This window comes from Notamacropus eugenii, chromosome 5 (genome assembly GCF_028372415.1).
Source record: "Notamacropus eugenii isolate mMacEug1 chromosome 5, mMacEug1.pri_v2, whole genome shotgun sequence".
In the NCBI taxonomy this organism is placed as follows: Eukaryota; Metazoa; Chordata; class Mammalia; order Diprotodontia; family Macropodidae; genus Notamacropus; species Notamacropus eugenii.
The window spans coordinates 69008315-69034595 of NC_092876.1; the positions used below are offsets into that span (position 1 = coordinate 69008315).

At 44.0% G+C, this 26281-nt stretch overlaps 2 protein-coding genes across 7 annotated transcripts in view; one reads left to right on the forward strand and one right to left on the reverse strand.

Moving 5' to 3' along the window:
- Positions 1–310: 310 nt before the first annotated feature.
- RPA2 (replication protein A2) lies at positions 311–15890 on the reverse strand. Of its 3 annotated transcripts, XM_072609545.1 has the most exons (10): positions 15798–15890; positions 15350–15690; positions 14430–14536; positions 12884–12985; positions 12663–12776; positions 10850–10924; positions 8172–8288; positions 4252–4374; positions 1539–1633; positions 311–879 (listed from the first exon to the last, which is right to left on the reverse strand). In XM_072609545.1, the coding sequence occupies exons 2-10, from the start codon at positions 15357–15359 to the stop codon at positions 795–797; spliced, it is 828 nt and encodes a 275-aa protein (XP_072465646.1). In that variant the 5' UTR covers positions 15360–15690; positions 15798–15890; the 3' UTR covers positions 311–794. The 3 variants fall into 3 exon arrangements, with proteins under 3 accessions (XP_072465646.1, XP_072465647.1, XP_072465648.1); XM_072609546.1 differs by lacking the exon at positions 8172–8288 and having other exon boundaries at positions 15798–15885; XM_072609547.1 differs by lacking the exon at positions 15350–15690 and having other exon boundaries at positions 15798–15884.
- A 10-nt stretch (positions 15891–15900) lies between these two features.
- SMPDL3B (sphingomyelin phosphodiesterase acid like 3B) overlaps positions 15901–26281 on the forward strand; it is a 36828-nt gene continuing 26447 nt past the window's right edge. Inside the window, exons 1-2 of one of the 4 annotated variants that reach the window (XM_072609542.1) lie at positions 15901–15987; positions 23279–23630. In XM_072609542.1, the coding sequence (XP_072465643.1) occupies positions 23570–23630 (61 nt within the window). In that variant the 5' untranslated portion in view covers positions 15901–15987; positions 23279–23569. Of the gene's footprint in view, positions 15988–16522; positions 20581–23278; positions 23631–26281 lie in introns of those variants that run through there. The other 3 variants (XM_072609541.1, XM_072609543.1, XM_072609544.1) reach the window with 3 other exon arrangements.

Below are 26281 nucleotides of genomic sequence, written 5' to 3' on the forward strand. Positions count from 1 at the left end.
ATTGAACCCTTCTATATCCCATCTGTCCCACTGCATGATTCTCCTCTATTAGATTGTGAGCTCCTCAAGAACAGGGACTGTCTTTGATTTTCTTTGTATCCCCAGTGCTTAGGACAACAATTGACACATAGTAGGCACTTGAAGGTTTGAAACTAGCTACTTTTACACAACTATTAGAAGAGAGTTCAACATATCTATAAATGAGCGTGACACAAAAAACAAAAGACACCGATAGAACTTACTTTAAAAAAAGACAAGTCTTCGACTCTATGGTTTGGTGAGTTAACGAAACAGGAACACTTAAAAAATGTCAATCAGAGGTGTCTATTTTGTTTATTTTGCACCTCTGCCTACTGATCTTCTCCCTTACATACTTCAGGCTCGTGCTATATTCCTACAACAGGCACACACGCATCAGTCCAGTCACCCCCAGGGCCTGAGGGAACAGCATGCCCTGAAGCCACACCCCACAAACAAGGCCTACTGGCCTCGCTGGCTGGCCCACTTTGTCCTGAAGGAGGGAAGCTTTAAGACACAAGTTTTCAAACCCTCTTTTAAATAATACTTTCCCCCAATGTCTCTCATGCCTCCCTCCCCCACGTCCAAATATCTCAGCAAGCTTTTGCTAGTTGACTGGTAAGCGTGCATAGTGCTAACTGGAGCATCAAAAGGAGACGGGGCAGAAACTCTGAGAAAGCACAGGAGAGTGTCCGTGGAAAACCTTGGAAGTCACTAGATCAAAATGATGCACGGTGGGAGTTGAGGCTCTTGTGAAAATGCAATCAGCTGTCCAGTTACTCCGCGTCTGTGGATTTGAAGTGGTCATCATCCACAGTGGAATAGATGTGTCCCTCATTGCTCAGAAAATCAACAACTTGCCTGGAGGGGAAAGAGAACACAAGCTCAGCTCATTTCAGACAGTGCGTGAGGAGAGGCCAGCAGCCTCCCTTTACTTCCTGCTGATAGACCACAGCTTGGTCACCCCATTTGCACAAGGGAAAGGAAAAGGCAGGCTCAGGCACAGTTTCTCATGAGGTAGGGTAAAGGCCATGAAATCTTTGTGGCTGACCAGAGCCTGTGACCACAGGCGGCTCCAGGAGGAAACCCAGGCAATGTGGCTTAGTGGGAGAAACTGGGAGTTTGAAGCTGGGGCTCAAGCCTGGCCTCCACCACTGTTCTAGCCTGTGATACTTCCTTCCCCTTTCTTGGCTTCAGTTTGTTTATCTTTTAACCCATTTCTGAGGGCAGCCCTCAGTGACAGTGCTGTAGGCAGAGGAAAGAGAAGCTCTTTTCCTGCAGGTCCTGGGGGGGCAGAACAAGAATTTGCCCCTGTTCTCCTCTTGCCTACTTCCCCCTCCCCTCCCAGAGCTCAGCAACCTCATCTCAATCGTCCAAACCAAAGCCAGTGCCGAGGTTTGGAACTACCCTGTGACAGCTCTGGCCAGATGATGGCCTCACATAAACTTGCTTCAGATCACCATGCATTAAGTTAGTATGTGTGTTACGGAGGTCTGGCTGGAGGGAAACCAGCAACTTACTTGATCACAGACACATTTAAGTTATGGAGCTGAGACTTGAGATCCTGAAAGTTCATGCCTTCTGGCCTTGGGCAAGCTTTAATCAAATTCAGCACCTGTGGAGAGAACCATCAAAATCTGAATAAATGATTATGGAAAATGTACTGTGTAAAACCAGCGTTTGTCCTCAGATGGAAACCCTGGTGTGACAAGTGCCTGCTGTGTGCACCCTGTGTTGGGTGTGACACAAGATCTGTATGATACACAGTCCTTGCCCTCAAGAACTTGCGATTGAGCATAGAGAGGACACCAGGGCGCCCTTGTGCCAGCCACACTATTGTCACCCTAAGTGTCCTAGAGAGTGACGGAACAAAGTACGAAGGGTCTAAGGAGAGAGGTGTGGGGCTGGAGTGGGGACTGAGGAGGGGAGCTTCTTCCAGGAATGAGCCTTTCAAGGATGAGGAGACAGTCAAAAAGCAGAGAAAGGCACATGGACAGGCTGGAGTAAGCAAAGGGCACAGGGGTCTGATACTACCAAGGGTTAGGGGCACGAGTGAACAGTTATCCAGAGTTTAGAGTGCATGGAGGGGAGAAGTCACAGACTTCAGTGAGAGCTGGCAGTAACTGTAGGGACCAACCAGTCCAAATCCTTGCTATAACCCACCTGACCAGGTTCATCCAGCCTCTGTTCAGAGGCCAAGGAAGAACCCACCACATCTTGAAGTGGCCCATTGCCCTTGGGGACAGCTCTAGCAAATAAACTTTTCCTGACATGAAACCTAAAGCTGGCCCCTGCCAACTTCTCTCCACTGCTCCTGGTTCTTCTATCTGGGACCAGAAAACAAGTGCAATCCCCATTCCATGGGAAGGCCCTTCAGATACTAAACTTGGCTCTCATGTCCTCCCTACGTCCCCACTTCTCCAAGGCCAGATCTGCTCAGCATCAGGCAGGACTTGAAGCCCCTCACCACCCTGGCTGTGCCCTGGGCATCCTCTAGCTCTTCATGTTTCCTCTTAAACTACAGGGTCTGACCAGGACAGAGGCCAGTGGGACCACCATCTCCCCACTCCTGGGAGCCCAGGATCACATTCGGCTGTTGTTTTGTTTGAAGCTGGGAGTCCCCCAAACCTCTAGATATTTTTCAGACAAGCTGCAAACCAAGCCTTGAACTTGCAAAGCTGCAAATAATGGCATGGAATAAAAGTAAAAAGTCATAATGGAACCAGGTTGAGATGGGAGCAGAAGCACCTGTAGAAAGGGTTATCCTGGCAGCAGTGTGAAGAATGGAGGGATGAGGGAGAGCAGAGGTGGGAAGACGTGGGAGGAGGTTACCACAGGATGGCATTCTACTCTCTGGCCCATGACAGTGGAATGGAGAAGAGATGCTGGAGGGATGGAGCTGACAGGACCTGCTTGTGCAATACATAATGACTAGGATACTGTAGATGGAAAGAACACCACAAACTGACCACTGAGGCATTATCACGACTGTACTTGGTGCAAAGAAGAGATATGAGAATGAAGCCCCCTCCCTTCTATGTGGACTAGTGAAACATCACAGAATCTATCAAGACCGAGTGGATACGAGGGTCAGTCTTATTGAACTGCTTTCTCCCTTTGTCTCTTTTTTATTTTAAGGGATGGTGGTCTGGGGAGAAAAGGTAGGAGAGACATATTGGGAAATAAAGTTGTATAAAAACAAGACATCAATGAGTTAAAAAACAAAGCCAATAGCACCTCATTAAGAACCAAGGAGCCCGGATACATGGTGCCAACAAGAGAAGGAATGAATTCAGAAGAGTGAGCAGGGGTGGGGAAAATCAGGAGGCAGGTCTGGGACATACTGAGAGTGAAGTTCTGCAGCCCTGGAGCAAGTGTTCCTCAGCTTGGGGGTGAGCTTATACAGCACTAAGTACTCACAGGCCTGAAACGGTGAGCGACGGTGGGCAGGGCGAGGAGCTCAGGGTACTGGGGGGCACTGGGATCAAAGGTCAGTTTGTAAGTAAGTACACAAAGAATGGAAAGTGAGGGATGGGTCAAAGGACCACAGATTATAACAGAAAAATTAGCTTGGTGCTAGGGAGAGCAGGAGCAAGAGGAGGATCTGGGCAGGAGAGTTCCGAGTATGAGTGTGGCTGCCATCAAAAGAAGTGTAAAAAGAAACCCTGCCACAGCGTAGCTGAAGTTCAGTGAGAGAGGAGTGGGAAGACCTGGGGCTCTTGTTGTCAAAAGGCTGTTCAATTCCTCAGAAGGGCGGCTAGGGAGTCCTCCAATGATGGCCCCCTGTGCATCTATCGAGGACTCCCGTATGATCTTCACATATGAATGGGAGACAACCTACTGGAGGAGAGGTTCCAAGGCTGCATTCTGATTTGGCAAGTTTTACAAATTTAAAGAATAAATACAATGGAATCTTGCATTCACCCTTCTAAAAAAATGATACCAGTGAAGAAGGTAGGGAGGAAGGCACCAAATCAGTGATTAATTCATTGAAAAAACGAGAGATTAGGAGTAGCTTGGTGGTGCAGCGGACAGAACGCTGGCCCTGGAGTCAGGAGGACCTGAGTTCAAATCCAGCCTCAGTCACTTACTAGCTGTGTAACCCTGGGTAAATCATTTAACCAAATATGGGAGAAATAGGAGCACACGTGTGACGTTAGAATACTGTAATTAGTGCGCATGTGAGCCACAGTACTGGTGTTTTCTTTCTGTGGTCACACACATAGGGCTTACCTGGTTCTGGGTTGCAGTGAGGCCATTGGCTGGCATAAGACTACTCCCACCAAAACTGTTTCCTCCAAAGCTTCTTGGATCCCCTATTCCAGAAGTGCTGAGAGATGGTCTTCCTACCAAGGGCTAAAGGAAAAGAAAAGTGACATTAATGTACTGGGTTGGGAGTCAGGAGATGAATTCTAATATAGCTTGGCCACTAGCCTCACAGGATGGCATTCTACTCTCTGGACTCAAGCTCTCTCTCCTATAAAAACTAAAGGATTAGACTAACAGACTCTACGTCTCAACTTTGACAGTTTCTAGGATTTGGGCACTCATTAATTAAATCCCTCGATTCACCTAATCAAAGAAGTCTTTGGCTAAGAAGCATGCATTTCACAACTCAAGGTGTTTCCTGCTGTGTTTCTCCAGGCCAGGGAAGGTACGGTCTCTTGGAAGATCCTTCAGAAAGTGGGAAAGAACAACTCTCCCACATTCTTCTGCTTTAAGGTGTGTAAAGTCCGTTGAGGTCAGTGCTCCACAAGGCTGGGCAGGGTGCTCAGAGTAGTAAGCACAGAAGGGACAAGAGGGAGATTTCTTTTTGGGGGGGAGGGGGGTTAGGTTCTTCAATGTAAGGGCCTTTGGTAGCAAAAGTTAGACAAATGGGGAAAAATTTAGCATGAACAAACAGATGTTAAACCCTGGACATGATGGCTAGGCTGACAAGGATACGGGAGGGCTTAGACAACGATAAGCTCAATGTGACCAACAGTGGGAGAGCCAAGAAAGGCAGGAAAATCCTGGGCTGCAATAAGCGAGGCATCATTGCCAGGACTATGATGTGACAGACCTGCTACACTCTGCCAAGTTCAGACTGTTTCTTGGAGGATTGCATTTAGTTTGGGGAGCCACATTTTAACGAGGCCATGGATGAGCTAGAGGAATAACTAGGAGAGCAGCTGGGATGAAAGGCCTTGACTTCATGTTATACAAGAGATCAGCTGAAGGATGTTTAGCCTAGAGAGAAAAGGAAACTTGGGGTAGAGTGAGGCATGAGAGGAGAGTACAGTGGTCTTCAAATGCCTGAAAGACTGGAAGAGAGGAGACTTACTCTGCTGGCCCTTAGAGGCCCAAATTAGTAGCAACAAGTACAAATCACAAAGAAGCAAATCTAGGCTCTGGGTGAGGAATAACCACCTTCATAACAACTTAAGCTATGCACAAATGAAGGGGGTTTTTCTCAGTGGAAGCTTTTAAGAAAAAACTGGATGACCACTTGTGCATGCTATCAAATTAACGTATCACAGAGTGGGAGAATTAAAAGGACCTTACTGTCCATTCTGTCCAACCCATGTTGGAGAAATTCCCACTGTAAGCTACTCAAGCAGTGGTCATCCAGCCTCTTCCTGGGAAGCCACCCCCTCCCAGGTGGCTCATTCTACTTCTAGGCTGCTCTAACTGGTGGGAAATTGTTCCTGACACCCAAAGAGTGACACCCCTCAGAGTCTAGCCCTTCTCTATACTAGTCTCTCAAACGCTTTCAGACAGCCACTGTGTGCCCACTGAGTGCTCTGTCTCCAGACTAAAGTACCGCCCCCTTCACATGACCTTTGGGCAGCCCTCTTCAGCTTAGCACTCAGAACTGAACACAGTACTTCAGATAGGGTCTGACAAAGGCAGAGGACAGTGGGACTGTCACTGCCCAGTCCTGTAAACAATGCCCTGACTTACACAGTGCAAAATCGCATTACCTTTTCTGGCTGCCTTACATCTAGCTTGCAGTCCACTAAGATTCCAGTTTGTTTTCAGATCTATTCACTAATTATGGCTCCCAGCCTCATATTGGTGAAGTGGGTTTTTTGTACCCGACATCTTAGACCTCTGGGTTATCCAATCTTGTCATCTGCTTCAGCATACTGAGCACCTAGTCTATCCACTGATCGATGTCTCTGTTGCTCATCCAGTACCCAGTTATTCTGATGAAGTACAGTTTGAGATCCAGGACTGCTAGACCACCTTCTATAACTTCTTTCTTCAATTCCCTCAATATTCTTGACCTTTTAATTCCTCTAGATGTATTGTATTATTTTTTCCTAGCTCTATTTTCATTGATATGGCAGCGAATTAATTAATTGAGGGAGTACTGTTATTACATTGGCTCAACCTGCTCATGAGAAATTAGTATTTCTCCAGTTGTTTAGATGTGTCTTTATTTCTGTGAAAAGTGCTTTGTAATTATGTTCAGATAGTTCCTGTATGTCCTGGCAGGCAGACTCCTGAGTAATTTATACTGTCTGCAGCTATTTTAAATGGGATGTTTCTTTCCATCTCTAGCAGTAATATGCTGAGGATTTGTGTTGGTCTCCTTCATATCCTACAGCTTTGCTATAGTTCTTCCTTGTTCACTAAATTTTTAATTGATTTTCTTGGGTTCTCTAAGGATACTACCACATTCTCTGCACAAAGCTCCTTCTATTTCTTTTTCTTGTCTTATTGCATAGCTAGCATTTCTAGTACAAAAATGAGTGTGGTGATAATGGATAGCCTTGATTCACCTCTGATTTAAATGGGAAGGCTTCTAGCTCATCTTTATTATAGATAATTCTTGCTTTTGGTTTTAATTAGATACTTATAACTTTACAAAAAGTTCTACTGTGATTCCTATGCTTTCTAGAGTTTTTAATAAGAATAGGTGCTGTCTTTTGTAAAAAAGCTCTTTATGTACCTATTAATATAACCATATGGTTTTTGTTACTGATATGGTCAATTAAGCTAATAGTATTCTCAGTACTGAACCAGCCCTGCCTCCTAGTGTAACTCCAACCTGGCCGCTGTGTATGAACTTTGTGATACATGTAACCTACTTACTACTTATTTAAAATTTTTGCATCAATTTGCATTAGGGAAACTGGTCTGCAGTTTTCTCTTCCTGTTTTTGCTCTCGCAGATTAGGTATCAAAACCATATTTGGGTCATAAAAGGACACTGGTAGGACTCCTTTATTTTTTCAAATAACTTGCATAGTACTGGAATTGTTCTTTAAATGTTTGGTAGAATTTGCTTGTAAGTCCATCCGTTCCTAGGGATTTTTTCTTAGGGAATCCATTTATAATTTGTCCAATTTCTTTTTCTAAGATAGGATTATTTAGGAATTCTATTTCCTCATCTGTTAATCTAGGCAACTGATATTTTTGTAAAAATTCACCCATTTCATTTAAACTATCAATTTTATTGCGTAAAAGTGAGCAAAAAAGCTGTTAATAATTGCTTTAATTTCATATTCATTTGGTGGCACATTCACCCTTTTCATTTTTGATACTGGTAATTTGGTTAAGACGTAAGGTTCTGAATACAGCCAACATGTGGATTCATTTTGCTTAATTATGTATATGTGCTATAAGGGGCGCCCGCCTCCCACCATTTCTTTTCAGTCTACAAATCAAGGGTGTTGGGAAGAGATAGCAATAGTGATACCAAAAAGTGGGACAATCCAACATTTTAAAAATTCATAGAAGTTCAGAAGGAATCGTAGAGTAGCAGTTCAGTTCTGAAAGTAATGTATAGTATAATACACTTTAAAAATGAACCAGTGGTATGAAACAGATCCCTGGTTACAGAGAGAATCCTCTTTGTGTTCTTCTACATAAATGTGAATATTCTTTTTATGAAGTTTAAGTTCAGAAGAACACACACACACACACACACACGCACACACACACATCCCATCTCCACTACCAGAAAGTCCAACTCTGATTTATTTGTCCTGTGTCCTTTTCATTTGTACATACCTGTACATCACACTGCGACCTCCTCCACAGCATCATCTTCTGCCTTTCTTTGTGTGTCTAGCACTTAGCAGTGCTTGGCACCCAATAGTGTTTAATAAATGCTTGTGGATGGACTGACTCATACAAGAAGAATTACCTTCCAGAAGGACTCACCTGGCTGATGGATTGGCTTAGTATCATATGGGCATTGACAGTTTCCAGGATATGGATGGTAAACTCATTCATGTCCTCTAGAGGAAGAATCTTAAAAGCCACCAGGCTCTTTTTGTTCTGTTAAAATAACAAGATAGTTATACTTACATAGGAGCACACCCATCCTCTTTCTACAGTGAGATAAAGGGCTCAGCTGTTCCTTGCTGGGTCCAACTTCAGGACTCTGGCCCCTCTCTTTTCTTCCTGGCCTGCCTATTTCTGACCAGAATTGTATTATTTCTCCGTTCCCCAGGAAGCTCAGCAGAGAAGCCACGCACATCCCTTAGGGACTTTTTTAAAGGCTGTCTTCAATACTGCCACAGTTTCATCAGGGTAAACATTCTTTCCACAAATGCAGACTGCAAGTAAGACACAGAATCTGAGGTCTACCTCTTTTGCAGCATTAGATTCATAAATATGACTGCTCTGTGGAAGTTTTTCTTGAAGAACATTTTGTTGTAACTATCAGCAAAGCTCTGTACTTATTTATGGGCAATCTTTGGGGACATGAGAACAATATTCCAAACCAGTTTAAATTCCATTTGGATTTCCAGGTATATGACATTCTCACAACCACAGGCAGAGATAGAAAGAGCCTGAAACAATATTTAAAAACCTGCCTCTAATATTAACATGGAACCAAGGGAGAGAAGGGAGAAGATTAAATTGTCGGTCTTCTCAAAGAAATCTAAGAATTTTCACGTTTGAGAACAGACCCCCCCCCCTCCCCTTCTCCCTTAATTTTCACAGGAACATAACGTTCCAAGATTACTTTACACTTGCCTTGATATCATGGCTTAAGGGATCTTAAGTAAGTAACTTCAAGTATCACTACTATCAATCTCACATTCATATAGAATATGAATTTTTAAGGTACTTTTGTCACAAACACCTTAAAATCAAGTAGTATAAATACTACTCCCATTTTACAGGTGAGGAAAATAAGTTTCAGGAGAGAAAAAACTTGGCCAAGTTCACATGGCTGCTAAGTATTGAAAACAGGACTTGCATTTAGATCTTTTCTCAGGGTGGGGAGAGGGAGAGAAGAGAGGAAAGGAAGGAGAAGTAATTGGGATTAAGTGATTTGCCCAGGGTCACATAGCTAGTAATGTCTGAGGCTGAATATTTGAACTCAGGTCCCCCTGACTCCAGGGCCAGTGCGCTATCCATTTCGCCACCTAGCTGCCCTGCATTTAGGGTTTCTAATGAATGTTTTCTCCTACATGATGAACAGATACAATCTACAGACATAAAGATACTTTCAGCTTTTCAAAGCACTTTCCCACCTAGATCTTCAGTGCAAGACCTGCAGTGTCCCTGCATGACACCAGGCAAGGCATTACTAGACCCACTGTACAAGCCGATAAGCTAAGACACAGAGAGGATATGAAACCTGGCTCAGTGCTTAGTAAACGTCTACTGAAAATGCTGAAGGCCTTACAGTATCAGTCAGTGGCAAGTCAGGATTGGAGTAGCCCTGTGCTTTTTTTTCCTTGTTTAAAATGAAATTTATTAACTTTTTACTGACACACCCAAGCCAATGAACAAAAGAAGCAAAAGTGAAAACAAAAGAGTGACTGTGAATGAGGTCCACACATACCGCCTCTCTTCACTGGTTGTGGGGGGCAGTGGGCAGAGGGCCTACCTTTAAGTCAAGAAGACGGGCTCAAGCCCTGTCTGCCACACTAGTTGTGTGACCTTGGACAGCTCACTCTACCTCTAAGTGTCCAGGCGGTGACTAAGAAGTGAAGGACAAGTTTGTGTTCCGAATGGAAGAGCTTTCATTCTGGGAGGTCATTATGCTAATGACCTTGGAGGTCCAGCCCCCTAAAGAAACATGAGCATCTGTCTCTGTGTTTAACATGAATTTTGCTGCTGTTAGCATTTAACGCTGTGTCTATTTACAGTTGCAGTGTGTGCACATAAAGAGAGGTGCACACACAGACTGACTGTGAATCACCTTAGAAAACTTTCTCTGTTGCTTTGAACTCTTCATATTTGTTGCTTCCCATTACACAAAGTTTCACAACATGCAAACACAGTTTAAGTCATTCCCCAATCGTTGGTCACATTTGTCTGACTCCAGATACTGTTGCTTTTGCTATCATAACTCGTGTTGCTGGGACTGGCTTCAGAAAAACCTGGGAAGATCTGAATGAACTCAGGCCAAGTGAAGTGAGCAGACCAGTCATGTGTTCTTTCCACTAGACCTAGCCGTTATTGTCTAAGCACTCCCTGGAATAGAAAACGAGAAATGTTCTTCTACAAAAGAGACAAGAGAAAATGTAACACTTCATGAATTGTTCTCAGACTCATAGGTTTCAACAATTCTGACACAGACTGTGAGACAATACAGGCCACGTTCAGTGTGTATAAAACATAAATGTTCTTTTACTCTAAAGAGTAACAATCTGCCAGAACATGGGGTTCTAGAACCTCTTATTTATTTCCAACACTGACAGTAGTGGTTATGTGATGGTGGGCAGTTCACATCATTATATAAGTCTCAGCTTCATCACCTGTAAAGTGGGGATAATAACTGTATTCTCTGCCTCCCAGGGTCACTGTAAATAAATCACTGGATCAACTGCAAAGTGGTACATAAATGAACGATGATTATTACTTATGCCCAACTTTACCTGGAAAGACCTGAGATGACCTGCCACTTTCACATAGGTTTCTGGTGGTACCACAGTATTCTCACTGCTTGTGTCCTGAGAGGGGGAGAGGAAAAATCAAATTGTGAGTTTTCTATGGCCACTGGTCTGTTCAATTACCAAGCTGGGTAAGGAAAATGAAAGTTAAAATCAGGTACAGCAGGGCAACAGGGGCTATTTCTATTCTTTCTGTAGCAGCAGGTCTTGAAGTTAGAATGAACAGCCCTGTGACCCTCTTAGCTTTCCTGAGGACTCTGGGCAGCCTGCTGCCCTTCTCCGGCCTCAGTTCTCTCTCTCCAGCTCCATTCCATCTCAGATTAAACTTTAAGTAGACTTTAAGAATGAATGACAATGTGAAAATAGTCCAAGGCTTCAGAGTGCCAATAACATTTCAGAAGGGGCAGAATTCTCAACACCGGGGGCATGCAAAGGAGTCTGGACTTTATTTGGTAGGCAACACAGAGCCACACAAAGTTTTGAATCAAAGGAAAAAGACCAAAATCTGTGCATAAGGACAATTAAACTGGCAAAATGATGTAAGATGGATTGGAGGGAGAAGAACCAGAGTCAGGAGGATGTTACGATAACCTAAGCAAGAAGGAATGTGGATGTAAAAGAAGTGAGTCTATTTCTAAAGGCAGACGTGCTGGCACTGAGAAAGGTGTGGAAGGAAAAGAGTCACTGTGGAGCAGCGGACAGAGAGGACACCTTGGTGTAAGACTTGGGTGCATGCTGGGTGACAGAGCCATGTGACCCTGCTACAAGCTCTAAGTGGTCCAGGCACTTCTTGGAGTCTACGAGTCACAGAACAGTCTCAGGCCTGCACCACCAGAGGTATTTTCTCACCAAGGACTTCCCTACACCAATGAAATCACTGCCTCCTCTCAACCAAAAAAAAAAAAGGGGAAGAGGGGTTGGTGTTAGGCTTGTGCCATACCTCACCTCACACTGAATGGCTGGCTACCTACTCTCCTTCTATGGATGGCAGAATGTATACACACAGCTGGCCTGACAAAGGACTTAGCTTGGGCATTTGGTAGAGTGGACCTTCATCTTCACATTCCATCCCCACACACCTTTAGGAAAAGTGTCCCTAAGGCTCTCATACAAAGTCATCACATTTCACTGACCCTCGGAGGTATAATGAAACCGTTTGGCAACACTATCTCAGAGACCAAATACACTGGTGCCGTCTGACTGAACAGCTGCCTCTTCCTGGGCTACTTCTCCCTATAGCTGAGCTATTGTGGGCTCATGCTATTCCTTTCATCCAGAATGAAGGGGTTATTCCCTCCTTCAAGGTCCATGCTGCACCTACTCCATGATGCAAGGTTGGGTGACTAGAGTACAATCCAGCCTTTGCTTAAAGACCTCCAGTGAGGGAGATAGCACTATCTCCCCCAAGAGAGACCACAGGGCCAAAGACAGCAAATTTTTTTCATAAGAAAACCCTCCAAATAGCTGAAGTGGGCTATCATCCTCGTCTTTCCCTTTCCCAAAAGCCTTCTTTTCTTTGGGCTAAGCATAGCTCATTCCTTCAACTGATTCTAACATGACATGGTCATCACAGTCGTCTTCAGTAGCTTCACTATCCTAAGCCCTCTCCTGTAGACACTTTCTAATTTACCAATGTCCTTTCTAAAATGTGGCACCCCAATATTCCTGATGTGGTCTGACTGGGGGCAGAGTCCAGCAGAACTTTCTTCTGGGCACTATGCTGCTTTCAACAAGCCTGAGACCGTGTGGCAGTTCACTCAAACCAAAAAATCTTTCCCACACATTCCAAAGTGCTTACGTCGGTGTCCACCCACTGTCTGACGTCCATCGGTGCAGCAGTCATGTCATCTATTTTATAAACAATGTTAGTTGGTGCCTTCTCTGCTTGTCGGATTATTCCCACAATAGTGACCTACATGAAGAAGTAGACAATGACTTTTTTGAGTCTCAGGGCGAAACTTATGTATTTTTAATTACAAACCATCATCCAGTGATTCTACTAAGATGTTGTTGCCATACCTGTGAAATCTCAATGTCCCCAATCTTAAATACTTCATCAATCAGGGTGGCAGAAAGAAGCTGTGATATGGTGCAAGGGACAATGTGCTGGGCTCGTGTTCTCTGTAAAGAGAAAGCACCTGTCAGTCTCCCTCGTACCACCACAGGGATCTCAAAGAAAAACTGAACCAGTTGGATACTAAGACTCAATAGTAAAAACAAAAATGAAACAGAGTAGATAAAGCTGAAGTTCTCCTCCGTCAATGAGAGAAAACAGATTCAGAAGGCAGCTGAACTAAATGGGAGGTTCTCCTTGGAAAGGCAAATGAAAGAATCCACAGAGTTGGTTTCATTGTGTGAGCAATAACAAGAAACATTTCAATGAACATATTATGTCACCTTCCTGTGTTTATCACGATGAGCTGAAGCAGAGACCCCTGTGAAGGAAACGGCAGCTCACGGGGCAACATTTATTGCAGAGAACGAAGAAGTAGAAAGTTATATAAAGAACCTGACAAGCACCGGCAAACCAAGTTTATGTCTATTTTGATAACTGGCATCTTCAATATAAAGCTGGGTTCTGAGGAGGCTGGAAAATGTAGTTCAGGTTTAACACACAAAAAAAGCCAAAAGCATGTTAACCACCCAGAAGTCTCTCAACCAGAAGTCATGAATACTTTTTCCAAGTAGACACTCAAAGACAATGGATCTGATAAACAATATGACAAAAGAAGTCAAACTACCTTTACAATAAACTGGATACTGAAATAGGGAATACATCAGAATCAGCTGTCTATGTGTAATCTAATCAGCAGCTAGTTTTAGAAAAAGTCAAGATCTACAATCCAACCATTCCAAAGCACAAAAGTCTCAAAGGCATGGAGCTGGAAGATGGAGCCTTGAATGTGAGGAAGAGCAAATTACTTGGGAAAAGATTCATTAGCTGTTGCGTTAAATTTTAAAGTGAAACCATATTGCTGGAGAGCCCTCGGAAGTAGAGGTAAAAGAGAAAGGGATGGGATGTATTCCTCATCTTGAGACAGTCCTTTGGGTAGATTTCAGAAGTGATTCCATGGGAGTTGTGGCTACTGTTGAGGATTTCTATGAGCCAGGGCTCACCCCACCACTTGGATCCCCTTTCCCTTCTGTGGTCCTCAGGATAAAGGGGAGGTTCCAATTAACTACACTCACTTCCAGTACCTAATCAGGAAGCCCTTTCCTACTTGCTAAAGTCAGAAAAATCACAATTTTATTTCTACTGTCTATGCTGATCAACTGAATGTTCTGTTCATTTTCCTTTTTCTGTTTTTATTGTTTCTCTATGATGCTAATTAATAAGCTAAAAAATGAAACCACAGAAACCAATACAAAATAAAGAAAGCCTGGATAAACATTTATTAAGCTTATCTCCACATCCTTTCTGGCCCGGCCCAGCCCAGCCCCTAGACATCTGATATGTCAATCCTGTTTAGACTTAAAATACCCCAAATGGGTATTCTTTTCTAAGCAAGGAGTCACGTTAGGAAGAAGTAAACGAAACAGTAGCAAGTGTTCATTTTCAACTTACTGATTTCTTTTCAGCCTGAGAAGCGGTAGGAGTGCCAAATCCCCCTGGGGGCTGCGTGTAGCCTCCACTTACGTAGGAAGTGTTCCCATAGCCTCCATCAAACCCACCTGGAGGGCAAAGACGTCGGAGGGGTCAAGAATCCTCCACCCCGTAAAGAGCACCCCGCCCCCACCCCCACTTAGGGCCAGGTCTCTCCCCACTCCCTTCCTGAGTCCACCCCCCCAAGATCCCCAGCCCCAGCTCAGGGCCGGGTCTCTCCCCCCTCCCTTCCTGAGTCCACCCCCCCAAGATCCCCAGCCCCAGCTCAGGGCCGGGTCTCTCTCCCCCTCCCTTCCTGAGTCCACCCCCCCCAAGATCCCCAGCCCCAGCTCAGGGCCGGGTCTCTCTCCCCCTCCCTTCCTGAGTCCACCCACCCCCAGCTCAGGGCCGGGTCTCTCCCCACTCCCTTCCTGAGTCCACCCCCCCCCCAAGATCCCCAGCCCCAGCTCAGGGCCGGGTCTCTCCCCCCTCCCTTCCTGAGTCCACCCCCCCAAGATCCCCAGCCCCAGCTCAGGGCCGGGTCTCTCTCCCCCTCCCTTCCTGAGTCCACCCCCCCCAAGATTCCCAGCCCCAGCTCAGGGCCGGGTCTCTCTCCCCCCTCCCTTCTGGGGTCCCGCCCCCCCCCCGACACCTATCCCCAGATGCGTGGCGAGCCCCGCCCGGTCCCCCGCTTAGCACCCCATCTCCAGACCCCTCCAGGACCCCTCTCCCCAGCTGCCCCCGCCCCACATTGCTGCCACACCGCTCTCCGCCGCTGCCCCCACCTCAGCACCCCCATCCTCCGGACCTGGCCGAGCCTCTCTCTCCACCACTTTGCACATTTCCCTTTTCCCCTCCTGCGCCCCGTCCCCTAAAAGCCCCTCGCCCAGCTCCTCCATTACTATTCCACATGTTGACCGCAGCGCCCCGAGGGCCGTAGCGGGGCCGGGGTCCACAAAGTCCACTCCGAACCGGGGAATCCCGCAGTGTCCCCACCTAGGAGAAACCTGACTCTATTTGGCGCCACAAACACTCTCCCGCGAACGGCTGCGCCAATCAACTCGCTGGCTGCTTTCCCTTCCGCCCCTTTCAGCCAATCAACGCCGACGATACTCCAGGTTTACCCAATGGGCTTGGGCAATGCTAGAGAGGCGTGCGCACGCTTCGGACGCGCGAGAGAAACGTGAAGTCTCTGCGTCCATCTTTGGTACGGCCAGGAACCCGTTCGAGCTAGAAACGCAGGCTAGAGAAACATCCCCGGAAAGCGACCAATGAAAAAGTAGGATCTTACCTCTGTGTGGTCCCGCCCCTCGGAGGTGACGTCATCTCCCCCTCTAGTAACTTTCTCACCTCTAGGGTCGCGAAGTCTCGTGGCTGATTGAGAAGGGCGCAAGCGCGGACGGTTTGGTCCGGCTTAACGTCCGGTCGGCGCTCTCTGGACCCAGGCGCAGCTTGTTCTCCTCATCCGCCACCGGAAACGGGCTTCGAGGTCACCGAGTCCGACCCTGCCTCCTCGCACTCTCTTTTACAGTGGAAGAAAGTGAGTCCTGGCGAGGGGGCGTGAGCACCCCCGGCCACACCGCGAGCTCCCCCGGCCACACCGCGAGCACCCCCGGCCACACCGCGAGCACCCCCCCGGCCACACCGCGAGCACCCCCGGCCACACCGCGAGCTCCCCCGGCCACACCGCGAGCTCCCCCCCGGCCACACCGCGAGCTCCCCCGGCCACACCGCGAGCTCCCCCCCGGCCACACCGCGAGCTCCCCCGGCCACACCGCGAGCTCCCCCGGCCACACCGCGAGCTCCCCCGGCCACACCGCGAGCACCCCCCCGGCCACACCGCGAGCACCCCCCGGCCACACCGCGAGCTCCCCCGGCCACACCGCGAGCTCCCCGGGCCACACCGCGAGCTCCCCGGCCACACCGCGAGCTCCCCGGCCCGGGCCTCCCCGCGATGGGGCCGGGGTCCGAGGGCGCCCTGCCGCCTTGCCCCTCCGCAGGCGCTGTTATCACCGCTCGGAGGGCGGGCGGAGCAGCCAGTGTCCACCCAAGCGCACTTAATCCCGGCCGTTACCGGCCAGGTGCTGCAGCCAAGTAACCGATAAGCACTCATTAACCGACTTGTGTGTGCCTGGCACGGTGCTAGGCAGCGGAGACCCAAGGACGCGGCAGGGAAGGAAGGTCCTTGCCCTCAGGGAGCTCGCCATCTCACGGGGAGACGAGGGGTGGACAGCTGCGTGCAGAGGGTAGGTGGGAGGTGTGGGTGTTTGTCCCGTCAGACTTGTGTCCGTCCTCCCGTCTCCCTTGATGACGGGACTTGCCCCTGACTTTGATGTCAGGGAGCGAGGGCCATGCGAGGTCACCGGCCTCACTTTCTCCTCCTGGGCCACCTGGCTCCATGACCAGATATTCATCGGGGTGGCTGGAGATGGCCCAGGAGGCAGTGGGAGACCTTGGTCTCCTTAGGCTGGCCTTTTCAGGTACTCACTGAAAGGGAGGTAATGCCCGTTTAGGGAATAGGCCTCTTTAAAACGTGAGTCAAGGGATGGCCCCTTTAATAATAAAAAAAATCAAACTTTCACAGGGAAGGCCCTTGGCAACAAGGGGCACTGGAAAAGCTTTCTTGTAAGCAGGTAGGACTTGAAAGGAGAGGATTCCAGGCATGCGGTACAGCCACTTAAAAGGCATGGAGTGAAAAACTAAACCTGCCCAGAAGGAGCTTATGTTCCATTGAGGGCCAACAATGTTTAAGTAGAACAACATACAGAACAAATTCAAGATGACTTGAATTGGGTGGGGGTGGAGATCAAGAAGGTCTTTCTGTAGGAAATAGCTCTAGGGTCAAGCTTTGAGGGAGACGGAGGTATGGTCCAGGAATAGGGAGAGTCTGGGCAAAGATGGGAAGTGCTGTCAGTATATTCTGACTGGAAGGTACATGTGAAGGGGAACAATGTGTAGTAAATCTGGAATGGCAGACTAGAGCCAAATTGTTAAGGCTTTAAATGCAGTTTCGTTACATTAATTAATAAGGAAAGTTCACAGAATCTCAGGAGTTAGAAAAGATCTTAGATCTAGTCCAACCCATAACTGACCAGGAATCCTCTTCAGCAATGGAAACAAGTGGTCAGTTCTCCAGACCCTGCTTGAAGAACTCCTGTGGGAGAGCTTACTGCTTTATGAGGTAACTTTCACTTATATTGAGCCTCAGTATGTCTTTCTGCAACTTCTATTGGTTGTTAGCATTCTGAAACTAAATAACAAGACTAATCACATAGGACAAATATTTAGAAAGATAGATGAAGCACTTGCTGTGTGGTAAGCTCTATGTTGAACACTGCTAAGGGCTGTAAATCCAAATTCAGACAAAAAGACAGTCCCTACATTTACATGCTAATGGTGGAGCAGCTGTAGGGAGGGAAATGTCTGATTTTCCCTCAAGAGGAAAACCATCATGATGGCCTCAGAACCATCAGGCTAAATCTTATAACTACCTTTATCATTAGCACATTGACAAAGTCTTTTAGGGGGCAATCCCGCCTGGTACAGAGGCATCAGCACATAAGGAAAAGAGAGAAATGAGAGTGTTGGCAAAGTCCTTTGTCAGGTTCAGGCAGTTCACTAGAAATTCTTGATGTAGATGAAAAAGGTCCAATTCGTATTGCAGCCCCACCCCCCCTTTGTGGAATTCTTTCAGCCTACTTTTGGAATTCTCAGATGTAGGAGGTAACAGACATTTCTAGAATAAGCCACGTGCTCATGGGAGTCTGAAGGGACTCTTCCTTCCAGATCTGCTTCTCAGGTTCTAAGAGCCTGTAGGAAGACTTGATACCAACTCAATACAATTTAATACTGACAAGGTTTTGGGGGTGCTGGGACCCCAAGAATGTCCAGGCAGAGTTGCCTGGAATGAATTCACACACTCAAGTCTTCTCTTAGTCAAATGGCAAAAAGTTTATTGTAATACTGTGGCAAAAGCAGGCAAAGGAACGTGTAAGAGAATTAGGATGGTGCCAGGGCTTATACAGAAAAGGGGTGTGGGAAAGGAATGTCAGGAATGTTAATTAGGTAATCTAGGGGTCCAAGTGTCTTTGGGAGCTATGGATGGGAAAGTATAGGGAATACCAGACATTGAGGGAGTTTTCAAAGGCATGGACCTTAAGGGTCTGGTTCCAAGAGAGTTCTTGGGCCAATTAGAGACAAAAATCCTTGAGCAAGGCTCCTCTCTGTTCTGGTAAGAGAATGTGTTCTTCAACGAGAAAATTTTCTCACAGGACAGGGGCCTACTGAGAAATTGAAAGGCTTCCAGATAATGATCTTAGGGCTGGGGCCTGAGGACACCATCAATACAACCTTCTGGCTCAGGCTTTATGATTCTGACTTTATTAATAGAGCTATAAGAAGAGTATCAAAATAACTCACCTGAAACATCAGAGAATTTCAGTTGTTATATCATGAGGTCCTGAATTGGAAAATGAGTTTTTCTTTCTAAAGTGAGTCTTTCTCTTAAATTTATCAGATTGATTTTTCAAATAGGAAAATAATTTCACCTTCACAATTATCAATGCAGTTTTTCATGTAAAATAAATGCAATTTTGAAAATTGTCACATTTCCTAATTCATCCCTTATGAGAATATATAGGAGTATATTCCTACATTATATATATGAATAAAACTACAATCCACTCCAAATGTTCATATGGGTTATTTGTGTCTGACCTGTAGTAGCTTGTATTGGTCTGATCAGCCACAGTCAGATATATTGTACTTCGACTCCAACGTAGTGATGTTATTTTGCTCTTCTTTGAGAACAAAGGGCAACAACCAGTTATTCCTGTATTACATACACAAACAAAACTACAAGCTAGAGGAAAATCAAGGAAGATATTTCATATTTATATTCTATTAAGGTAACTCAAATGGTTCAGTATTAGTAATTGTGTGTTCTAAATCCATTTTATAAGCTGAAGTGCTTTAATTGGCACACACACTTCCCATTTTTCAAGCCCTTATTATAGAAATTTGCTATGAAAGGAAAGGAGAGACTTGGTTGTGATGATACAGAGAAGCCACAACAAGGGAACCCTTAGCTCTGTTTTTATTCCAGACAAAACAGCCAATTCAAATTCCACATTATTCACAGAGTATCAAAGCCAGGTTCAAATTATCTAGGTGGGAAAATTTCCCTTTGAAAAAGTAAGTAGCTTGATGGGAAACCAAGTCAAGATGATCTTACCTTCACCTTCACCAGGTGGTCTCCCCAGAGCAAACATCCACCCTCAAAAGTTCTCAGCTCACAGCACATGGCAGTCTCTTGAATAATGGGTTATTGACTTTGTGCTTACAAGTATACCTGATATAAAAAACTCAGAACTAGATCAAATTCAAGTCCCAAAAGATTTACCTTAAATAGCAAAACTTCATGAAGCAGATGATAGGATCATTGTGTTAATGTGCTAATCACCATCAACAGTGATGGTTAAAAATCCTACAGTATCTATTAAGAGATAGTTTCATGTAAGCAGTCTAGTTGTTGGAGGGGACATGTCTATCACAGTCAGCAATAGGTTTTAATGTTTAGATACAGAAATCCCCCTTGAGATAATAGAACTCCCCTGTTGGTCTGCCGTGGAGATGGCATAAAGGGAGGGTAGGTACATCTAGCTACTTTAGGTGAGTTTTAGAGCACAGCTTGCCAATACAAGCATGTAGATGTTAAAATGGGGTGTAAGCGGGAGGGGATCACTACAAGAAATTACTGGAATGGCAAGTTGGTTAAAAGTTGGATAAGTTCACAAATATAATGAATTCTTCATAGTCTACTGAAACACACCCCGCCCCCCCCAAAACTGTGGGTACTGTAAGTTGCGAATCATAAGAATATTTAAATTACAGCCTATTTAGTAACATATACAATTTTCGTGATTTTCCAAATAATCTCAGATGAAACTCATTATTTAAAGCTTAGGGTAAATTTTTTCACTTTGGCTGGGAGTTTAAACTGCAACGATAGAGTTTCACAACATGCAGTTGATAGGGTTCATAAGATCTTATGACCTAGTTGGAGTAGGAAGTCTTAAGGAACACAACAGACAAAGATCTTTTAAAAGGATTTTGCTGCTCTTTTCTCCCAACAGTGAGTCACTTATCATTATTACTATCTTCTAATTTATAACAAAATATACCCTATTTAATACTTAACTTTTCAAGCATTTTGTCACATTATATATGAAGGAATTCTGGGAATTGAGTGAACTGCTCTGACTCTGTCTTGTGACTCAGTTCTGAAGCTAGTTCAGTTCCTTTTCTATTTGATTATGGGTCTAGTCCAACTTTTGTCTTGTGAGAAAACATTATTCCGTTATGGAAGTTGTGAGAAAACTTTATTGCTTTGTTTGACCCTAGCAGTGTGGCTGGGAATCTGGACTACCTGCTGTTTAGAAACCTTTAACTAAAGGCCTAGGTTATGCTGCTCAGAAACTCAGTCAGTTTCAAAAATTGATGCAATAAGTTTTGTCACAATTATACATCTCATCATCTGTGAATGACTTAGCTATTCTCAGCGATATAATGATCGAAGACAGCTCTGAAGGACTTATGAAAAGTGCTGTCCATCCGTAAAGAAAGAACTGATGGTGACTGAACACAGAGGGCTTCAGGGTTTATTTGTGGTTTTTTAGGTCTCTGTTTTCTTTCACAACTTGACTAATACGTTTTACATGATGACACATGTAAAACCTACATCAAATTGCTTGCCTTCTCAATAAGGAGGGGTGCAGAGGGAGAAAGGGAGAGAATGTGGAACTCAAAGTTTTAAAAACAATTTTAAAAATTGTTTTTAATGTAACTAGGCAAAAATAAAATACTAAATGAATTTTTAACAAACCAATTATACATCTCAAGCAAACCTTATGTTTTATCTGAAAACTGGCCCTGTATGGATCAGTCAGTTGTTTCCATGTTCCTTTAATTGTTTGTTGATACTTGGAGGGAGTAAGATATTTCTTTTTCTTGGAAAGCCTCTAATTTTTTTTTTCCAATTAGAAATCAGATACCTAATTTTGTATCTTCCTAATTGTTATCTTTTAATGCATAAAAATCTGTCTTCCCCTGTATTTGGGGTCCAATGAGGAGGCCTATGCCCAGTTTGTAATGCAATTGGCACGCATTGCTTAATAAATTGATATGCTTAGAAACTCGGACCTTTGTTTCCTCATTTTTTTCACCTGCCACATATAACTCATACATTTGTAATTTAACATCATTGAGATAAAAAGAGGAAATAACTTGGTCCAACAGATTTTTTTTCTCAGATTTCTTATAACAGGTCAATAGAATGGATTTTAAAATTATGTTACAGGGAAACTCATTCATCTCACCTCTTTTGATATTTTACTAATCACATTCAGTGCCTTCTAAAGGGCAATATAGAGTTATCCAGTATGGAGTATTTACAGTTAAGTTAAGAAGTAACAACAACTCGTTTATATAGTGCTCACTGGATGCCATGCTTTTTATATTTCTCCAAGATTAAGGAATTTAAGAAGCTTGTCTTCCGTAGTATCTTAGACTATTTAGGTTTTGATTTCTCAGTCACATTTCAGGGCAATTATAAAGAGTGAGACTAAAGTCTTTCCCTTTAGGCGTTGAGGTTAGAGGAAAATATAACCCGTTGAATTTTGAATAGTTTTAAACAATTTTGCTGTCTTTTAGCACAGCACTTCTTAAACTGTGGGTTGAGACCCCATATGGGGTTGCATGACTGAATATGGAGGTCTCTAAAAATTTGGCAACAGTAAAAAGTTTCTGAATACACAGTGACCAAAAATTCAAAATCAAATGCATAACGAATCCGAGGTGTTTCTGGTATTGCTTTCCTGTGTTGTATTGTACAACTTCACTGCAGAAAAGGAAAATGATAAATGAAAATGATAGGATGATAAATAAAATGATAAAATGGAGATGTGGGAAAATTGGAACACTAATACATTGTTGATGAAATTAAGAACTGCAGTTTGGAACTGTACCCAAAGGGCAACCAAACTGGGCATCTTCTTTAACCCAGCAATGTCACTACTACTAGGTCTGTATCCCAAAGAGATCATAAAAAAGGGAAAAGGACCTATGTGTGCAAAAGTATTAGCAGTTCTTTTTGTGGTGGCAAAGAATTGGAAGCTGAGGGGATGCCCATCCATTGGGGAATGACTGAACAAGTCATGGTATATGAATATAATGGAATCCTATCATGGTATAAGAAATCATGAGCAGGAGGACTTCAGAAAAACTTGGAAAGACTTCCATGAACTGATGCTGCGGAAAGGGAGTAACAGTTTGTGATGATCAACTGTGATTGTCGTAGCTCCTCTCTCAGCAATACAGTGATTCAAGACTATTCCAAAAGACTCATGCTGGAAAATACTATCCATCTTCAGAGGAAGAACTATGGAGTCTGAATGCAGATGGAAGCAGATTATTTTCATTTTTGTTTTGTTTTGTTTTTTGGCTTTTCCCTTCTGTTCTTTCACAGCATGCATAACTAATATGGAAATGTTTATATGATTACAAATGTATAACCTGTATCAGATTGCTTGCTGCCTTGGAGAGGGGGCATAGGAAGAAGAGGGGAGAGAGAAAAAAATTTGACAATCAAAATCTTATTTTTAAAAAATGAATGTTGTGTTCATGTTATTGTCCCAACAACTCTAAGAGGTGGGTGCTGTTGTTTATTATCACTGTTACTTATATCCAAGATTGAGGGGAAGTAATCTTGGTCATCATTATACTTCACATAACCAAGACACTTCTGAGGGTGGTTTTTGGTTTGCATTTTTCAGGAGTCCAAGTACATTTGGAGTACCTGAAGAACAGGCCCTAATGCGGTAAAAAGTACAAAGTACTTTTGCCTTTGAATTCTCCTCCTCTCTGCCTACCCATTCTGCCCTGCCCAGTACACACCCTACAGGTTAGAAGAAGTGGTTTAATTATTCAGAGTACCTAAGACGAGCAGAAAGTTCTTCTCAGACAACCATCCAGGACTGGCTGACTAGTTTCAACACTTCCAGAGCAAACTAAGACCTGAGACTGGAAAAGATCCTAGAATAGTGACTTTCAGAGAACTGGAAAGCATGAGATGCCTGGAGCTTCTACTTTTCCTGATACACTGGAGAGTCACCGGGGCTGTTTCAGGTAATACAGTAGATGGAGGGTGATTCTCTCACTTGTACAATTCATTGCCTCTCTCTCTCTCACAGGGTGTCAGTCTTTCCAGGCTGCTTCCCAAAAAAGGAGTATTTAAGGATACTGGGGTTGATGTTAAATTTAGAAAGAGGCAGAATTCCCAAGGTTGAAAAGCTGGAAAAAGGAATATTGTGTTTGGAAATTGTGTCTCCTCAAAAATCCTCCTCTGATGCCTCGTTGTGGCATGGAGGTGATCCTGGGTTCTCCAAAGCTGTTGTAGTGAAAGATGAGTCCTGGCAGACCTACTCATGCTGGGAAGGCTTCTAGTTGTCTTAAAAACAGTTGGGCTGACTTCAGAGAAGTCATCACCTAGCCAACAGGTAATGAATGTTTGGGGGGTTTTGATCATGTCAACTCAGGAAACCGTGTGCTGGTGTAAGAAGGGATTATGGTTTATATCAGTGAAGGGAAAACCTATGTGGAAAAAGAAATTATGGATCTTTTTAAGTATTGAGGAAATATTTAGAACTGATGGATCAAGAGCCTGGAAAGAAAAGAAAGATTGATTGGTTGTGATGTCTGTTAATCTGGAGACTGAAGAGCCAGCTGTGTGAGTGAAAAACAAAGAGCATAATAACCCAGATCTTTGTTACTGAGAACAGAAAGGGAATGGGAGGTTGAGTTAAACTGCCACCAAGTTCAAAAAGCCAGGATGTAGGCAGGGAAAGTGTTCTGCTCAGATGCAGAAGGTAATAAGAAAGGTTGTTTGTGGAGCTTTGTGACTCTGAACCTGATTCATAGGTCAATTCACAGGTCAACAGTTCTCAGAGGATGATCCACAGATTCACCCACTCACCCTCAGGGGTCTCTGAGACCCTTTCAGAAGGCCTACAAGGATAAAACTATTTTCATAATAATTCTAAGATGTTATTTGCCTATTAAAATGCATCTCCCTTTCCCAACTACATATTTGTGTGAGGAGAGATATTCATATGCTTCAACCAAAACACCATATTACAACAGATTGATTACAGAAACAAATAGGAGAATCCAGCTGTCTTCCATTAAGCCAGACATTAAAGAGATGTGCAAAAATATGTAAAATGATGTCACTCTTCCCACTAAATTTTTTTTGTCTCAGAAAATATGATTATTTTACATTAAATGTATGTTCTTTATATTAACACAGAATGGGTTTATTTTTATTTTTAAATGAATTAATAAATATTTTGCAATTTATCCATTTAAATTTCTAATACAATAAATATCAATAGATAAAATCCACATGAACAAGATGTGAATTATAATAAATTTTTAGAGTGTATAGGGGTCCTAAGACCAGAAAGTTGAATTATTGCTGTCAGAAAGTGTTAGAACTAGAAGTGACCTTAGAGACCATCTAGTCCAGGGGATCTTAACCTGTTTTGTGTCATGAATTCCTTTGGTGACATTCTGAAGCCTCTGGATCCCTTCTCAGAATCATGTATTTTAATATATAAAATAAAATGCCTAGTATTTCAGAGGAAATTAATTTTATTGAAATATTGTTATTAAAATATTTTCTTAAAAAAGTCAGTAAGTTGACAGACCTCAGATTAAGAACCCATGATTTAGTCTAATCCTCTTATTTTATTTTTATTTGATATCTTTTGTTTTTATATCCCCTATATTTTCCAGTATGTACCTCTCCCTGCCAAAGAACCATCCTTTATAACAAAGACTAATATCAAGAGGAAAGAAAAAATCAAGAGGAAAAAACAGTTCAGCTAAACTAACCAACACATCAAATAAATATGATATTATGATAAGAGCTAGTGAGATTTACGTAACGCTTTAAGGTTTGCAAAGTGCTTTACAAATATGATTTCATTTGATCTTGACAACCCTGGGAAGTAGGGGCTATTATTTTCTCCCTTTGTGATGTGGTTCAGTCATAGCCAACTCTTTGTGATCCACAAATCCTAGCTGTCCATGGGATAGCTGGGATGGCATGGGATAGCTGGGATGGCATGGGATAGCTGTCCCAAGGCTGTCCTTGGGGTTTTCTTGGCAAAGATAGTGGAGTGGTTTGCCGTTTCCTTCTCCAGTGAATTAAGACAAACAGAGGTGGAGTGACCTGCTCAGGGTCACACAGGTAGTAAGGTATTAAAGTAAGGCCCTAGAGAAACTAGAAAATTAAAGTAAGATGGTAAATAATGAAGTCCAGATTAGAACTCTGGTCTTCCTGACTGCAGGCCCCTCACTCTATCCATTGAGCCACCTCTCTGCCTCCAGATGATGGTATTTCCCTTGTGGCTAGTGACCAAAACTAGAGCAGAATCCGTCATTATTGATCTCTTCATATGACCAAGAGTTGATTTGTATGAAAACAGAACTTGAGAGTGAAGAAAAGGAACCAGAATAGATTTTACAGCTAACTAATAAGCCCTTTCATCTGCCTTCAGGAGGTGTGAGGGGTAAGGATGCTGATCAGAGAAGATAATGAGGTCAGGAAAAGCCCTCTGCCCAGTCTCAGTAGAGCAGAATGAAAGCTACCAAAGAAAACACTGGATCATTGCTCTCCTCTCAATCATTCAGCTCTTTTGTCAGTCAAGCCTAGCCCCGTTTGGGGTCTTCTTGGCAAAGAATTGGATTGGATTGCCATTTTCTTCTCTAGCTCA

Excerpts from the sequence above, each read along its gene's own strand:
- RPA2 (XM_072609545.1), bottom strand. Across the intron at positions 12,777-12,883 it reads GGGACATTGAGATTTCACAG|GTCACTATTGTGGGAATAAT; the intron begins GTATGGCAACAA and ends TTCTTCATGTAG. Across the intron at positions 10,925-12,662 it reads GACAGTGGGTGGACACCGAC|GACACAAGCAGTGAGAATAC; the intron begins GTAAGCACTTTG and ends TCCCCCTCTCAG.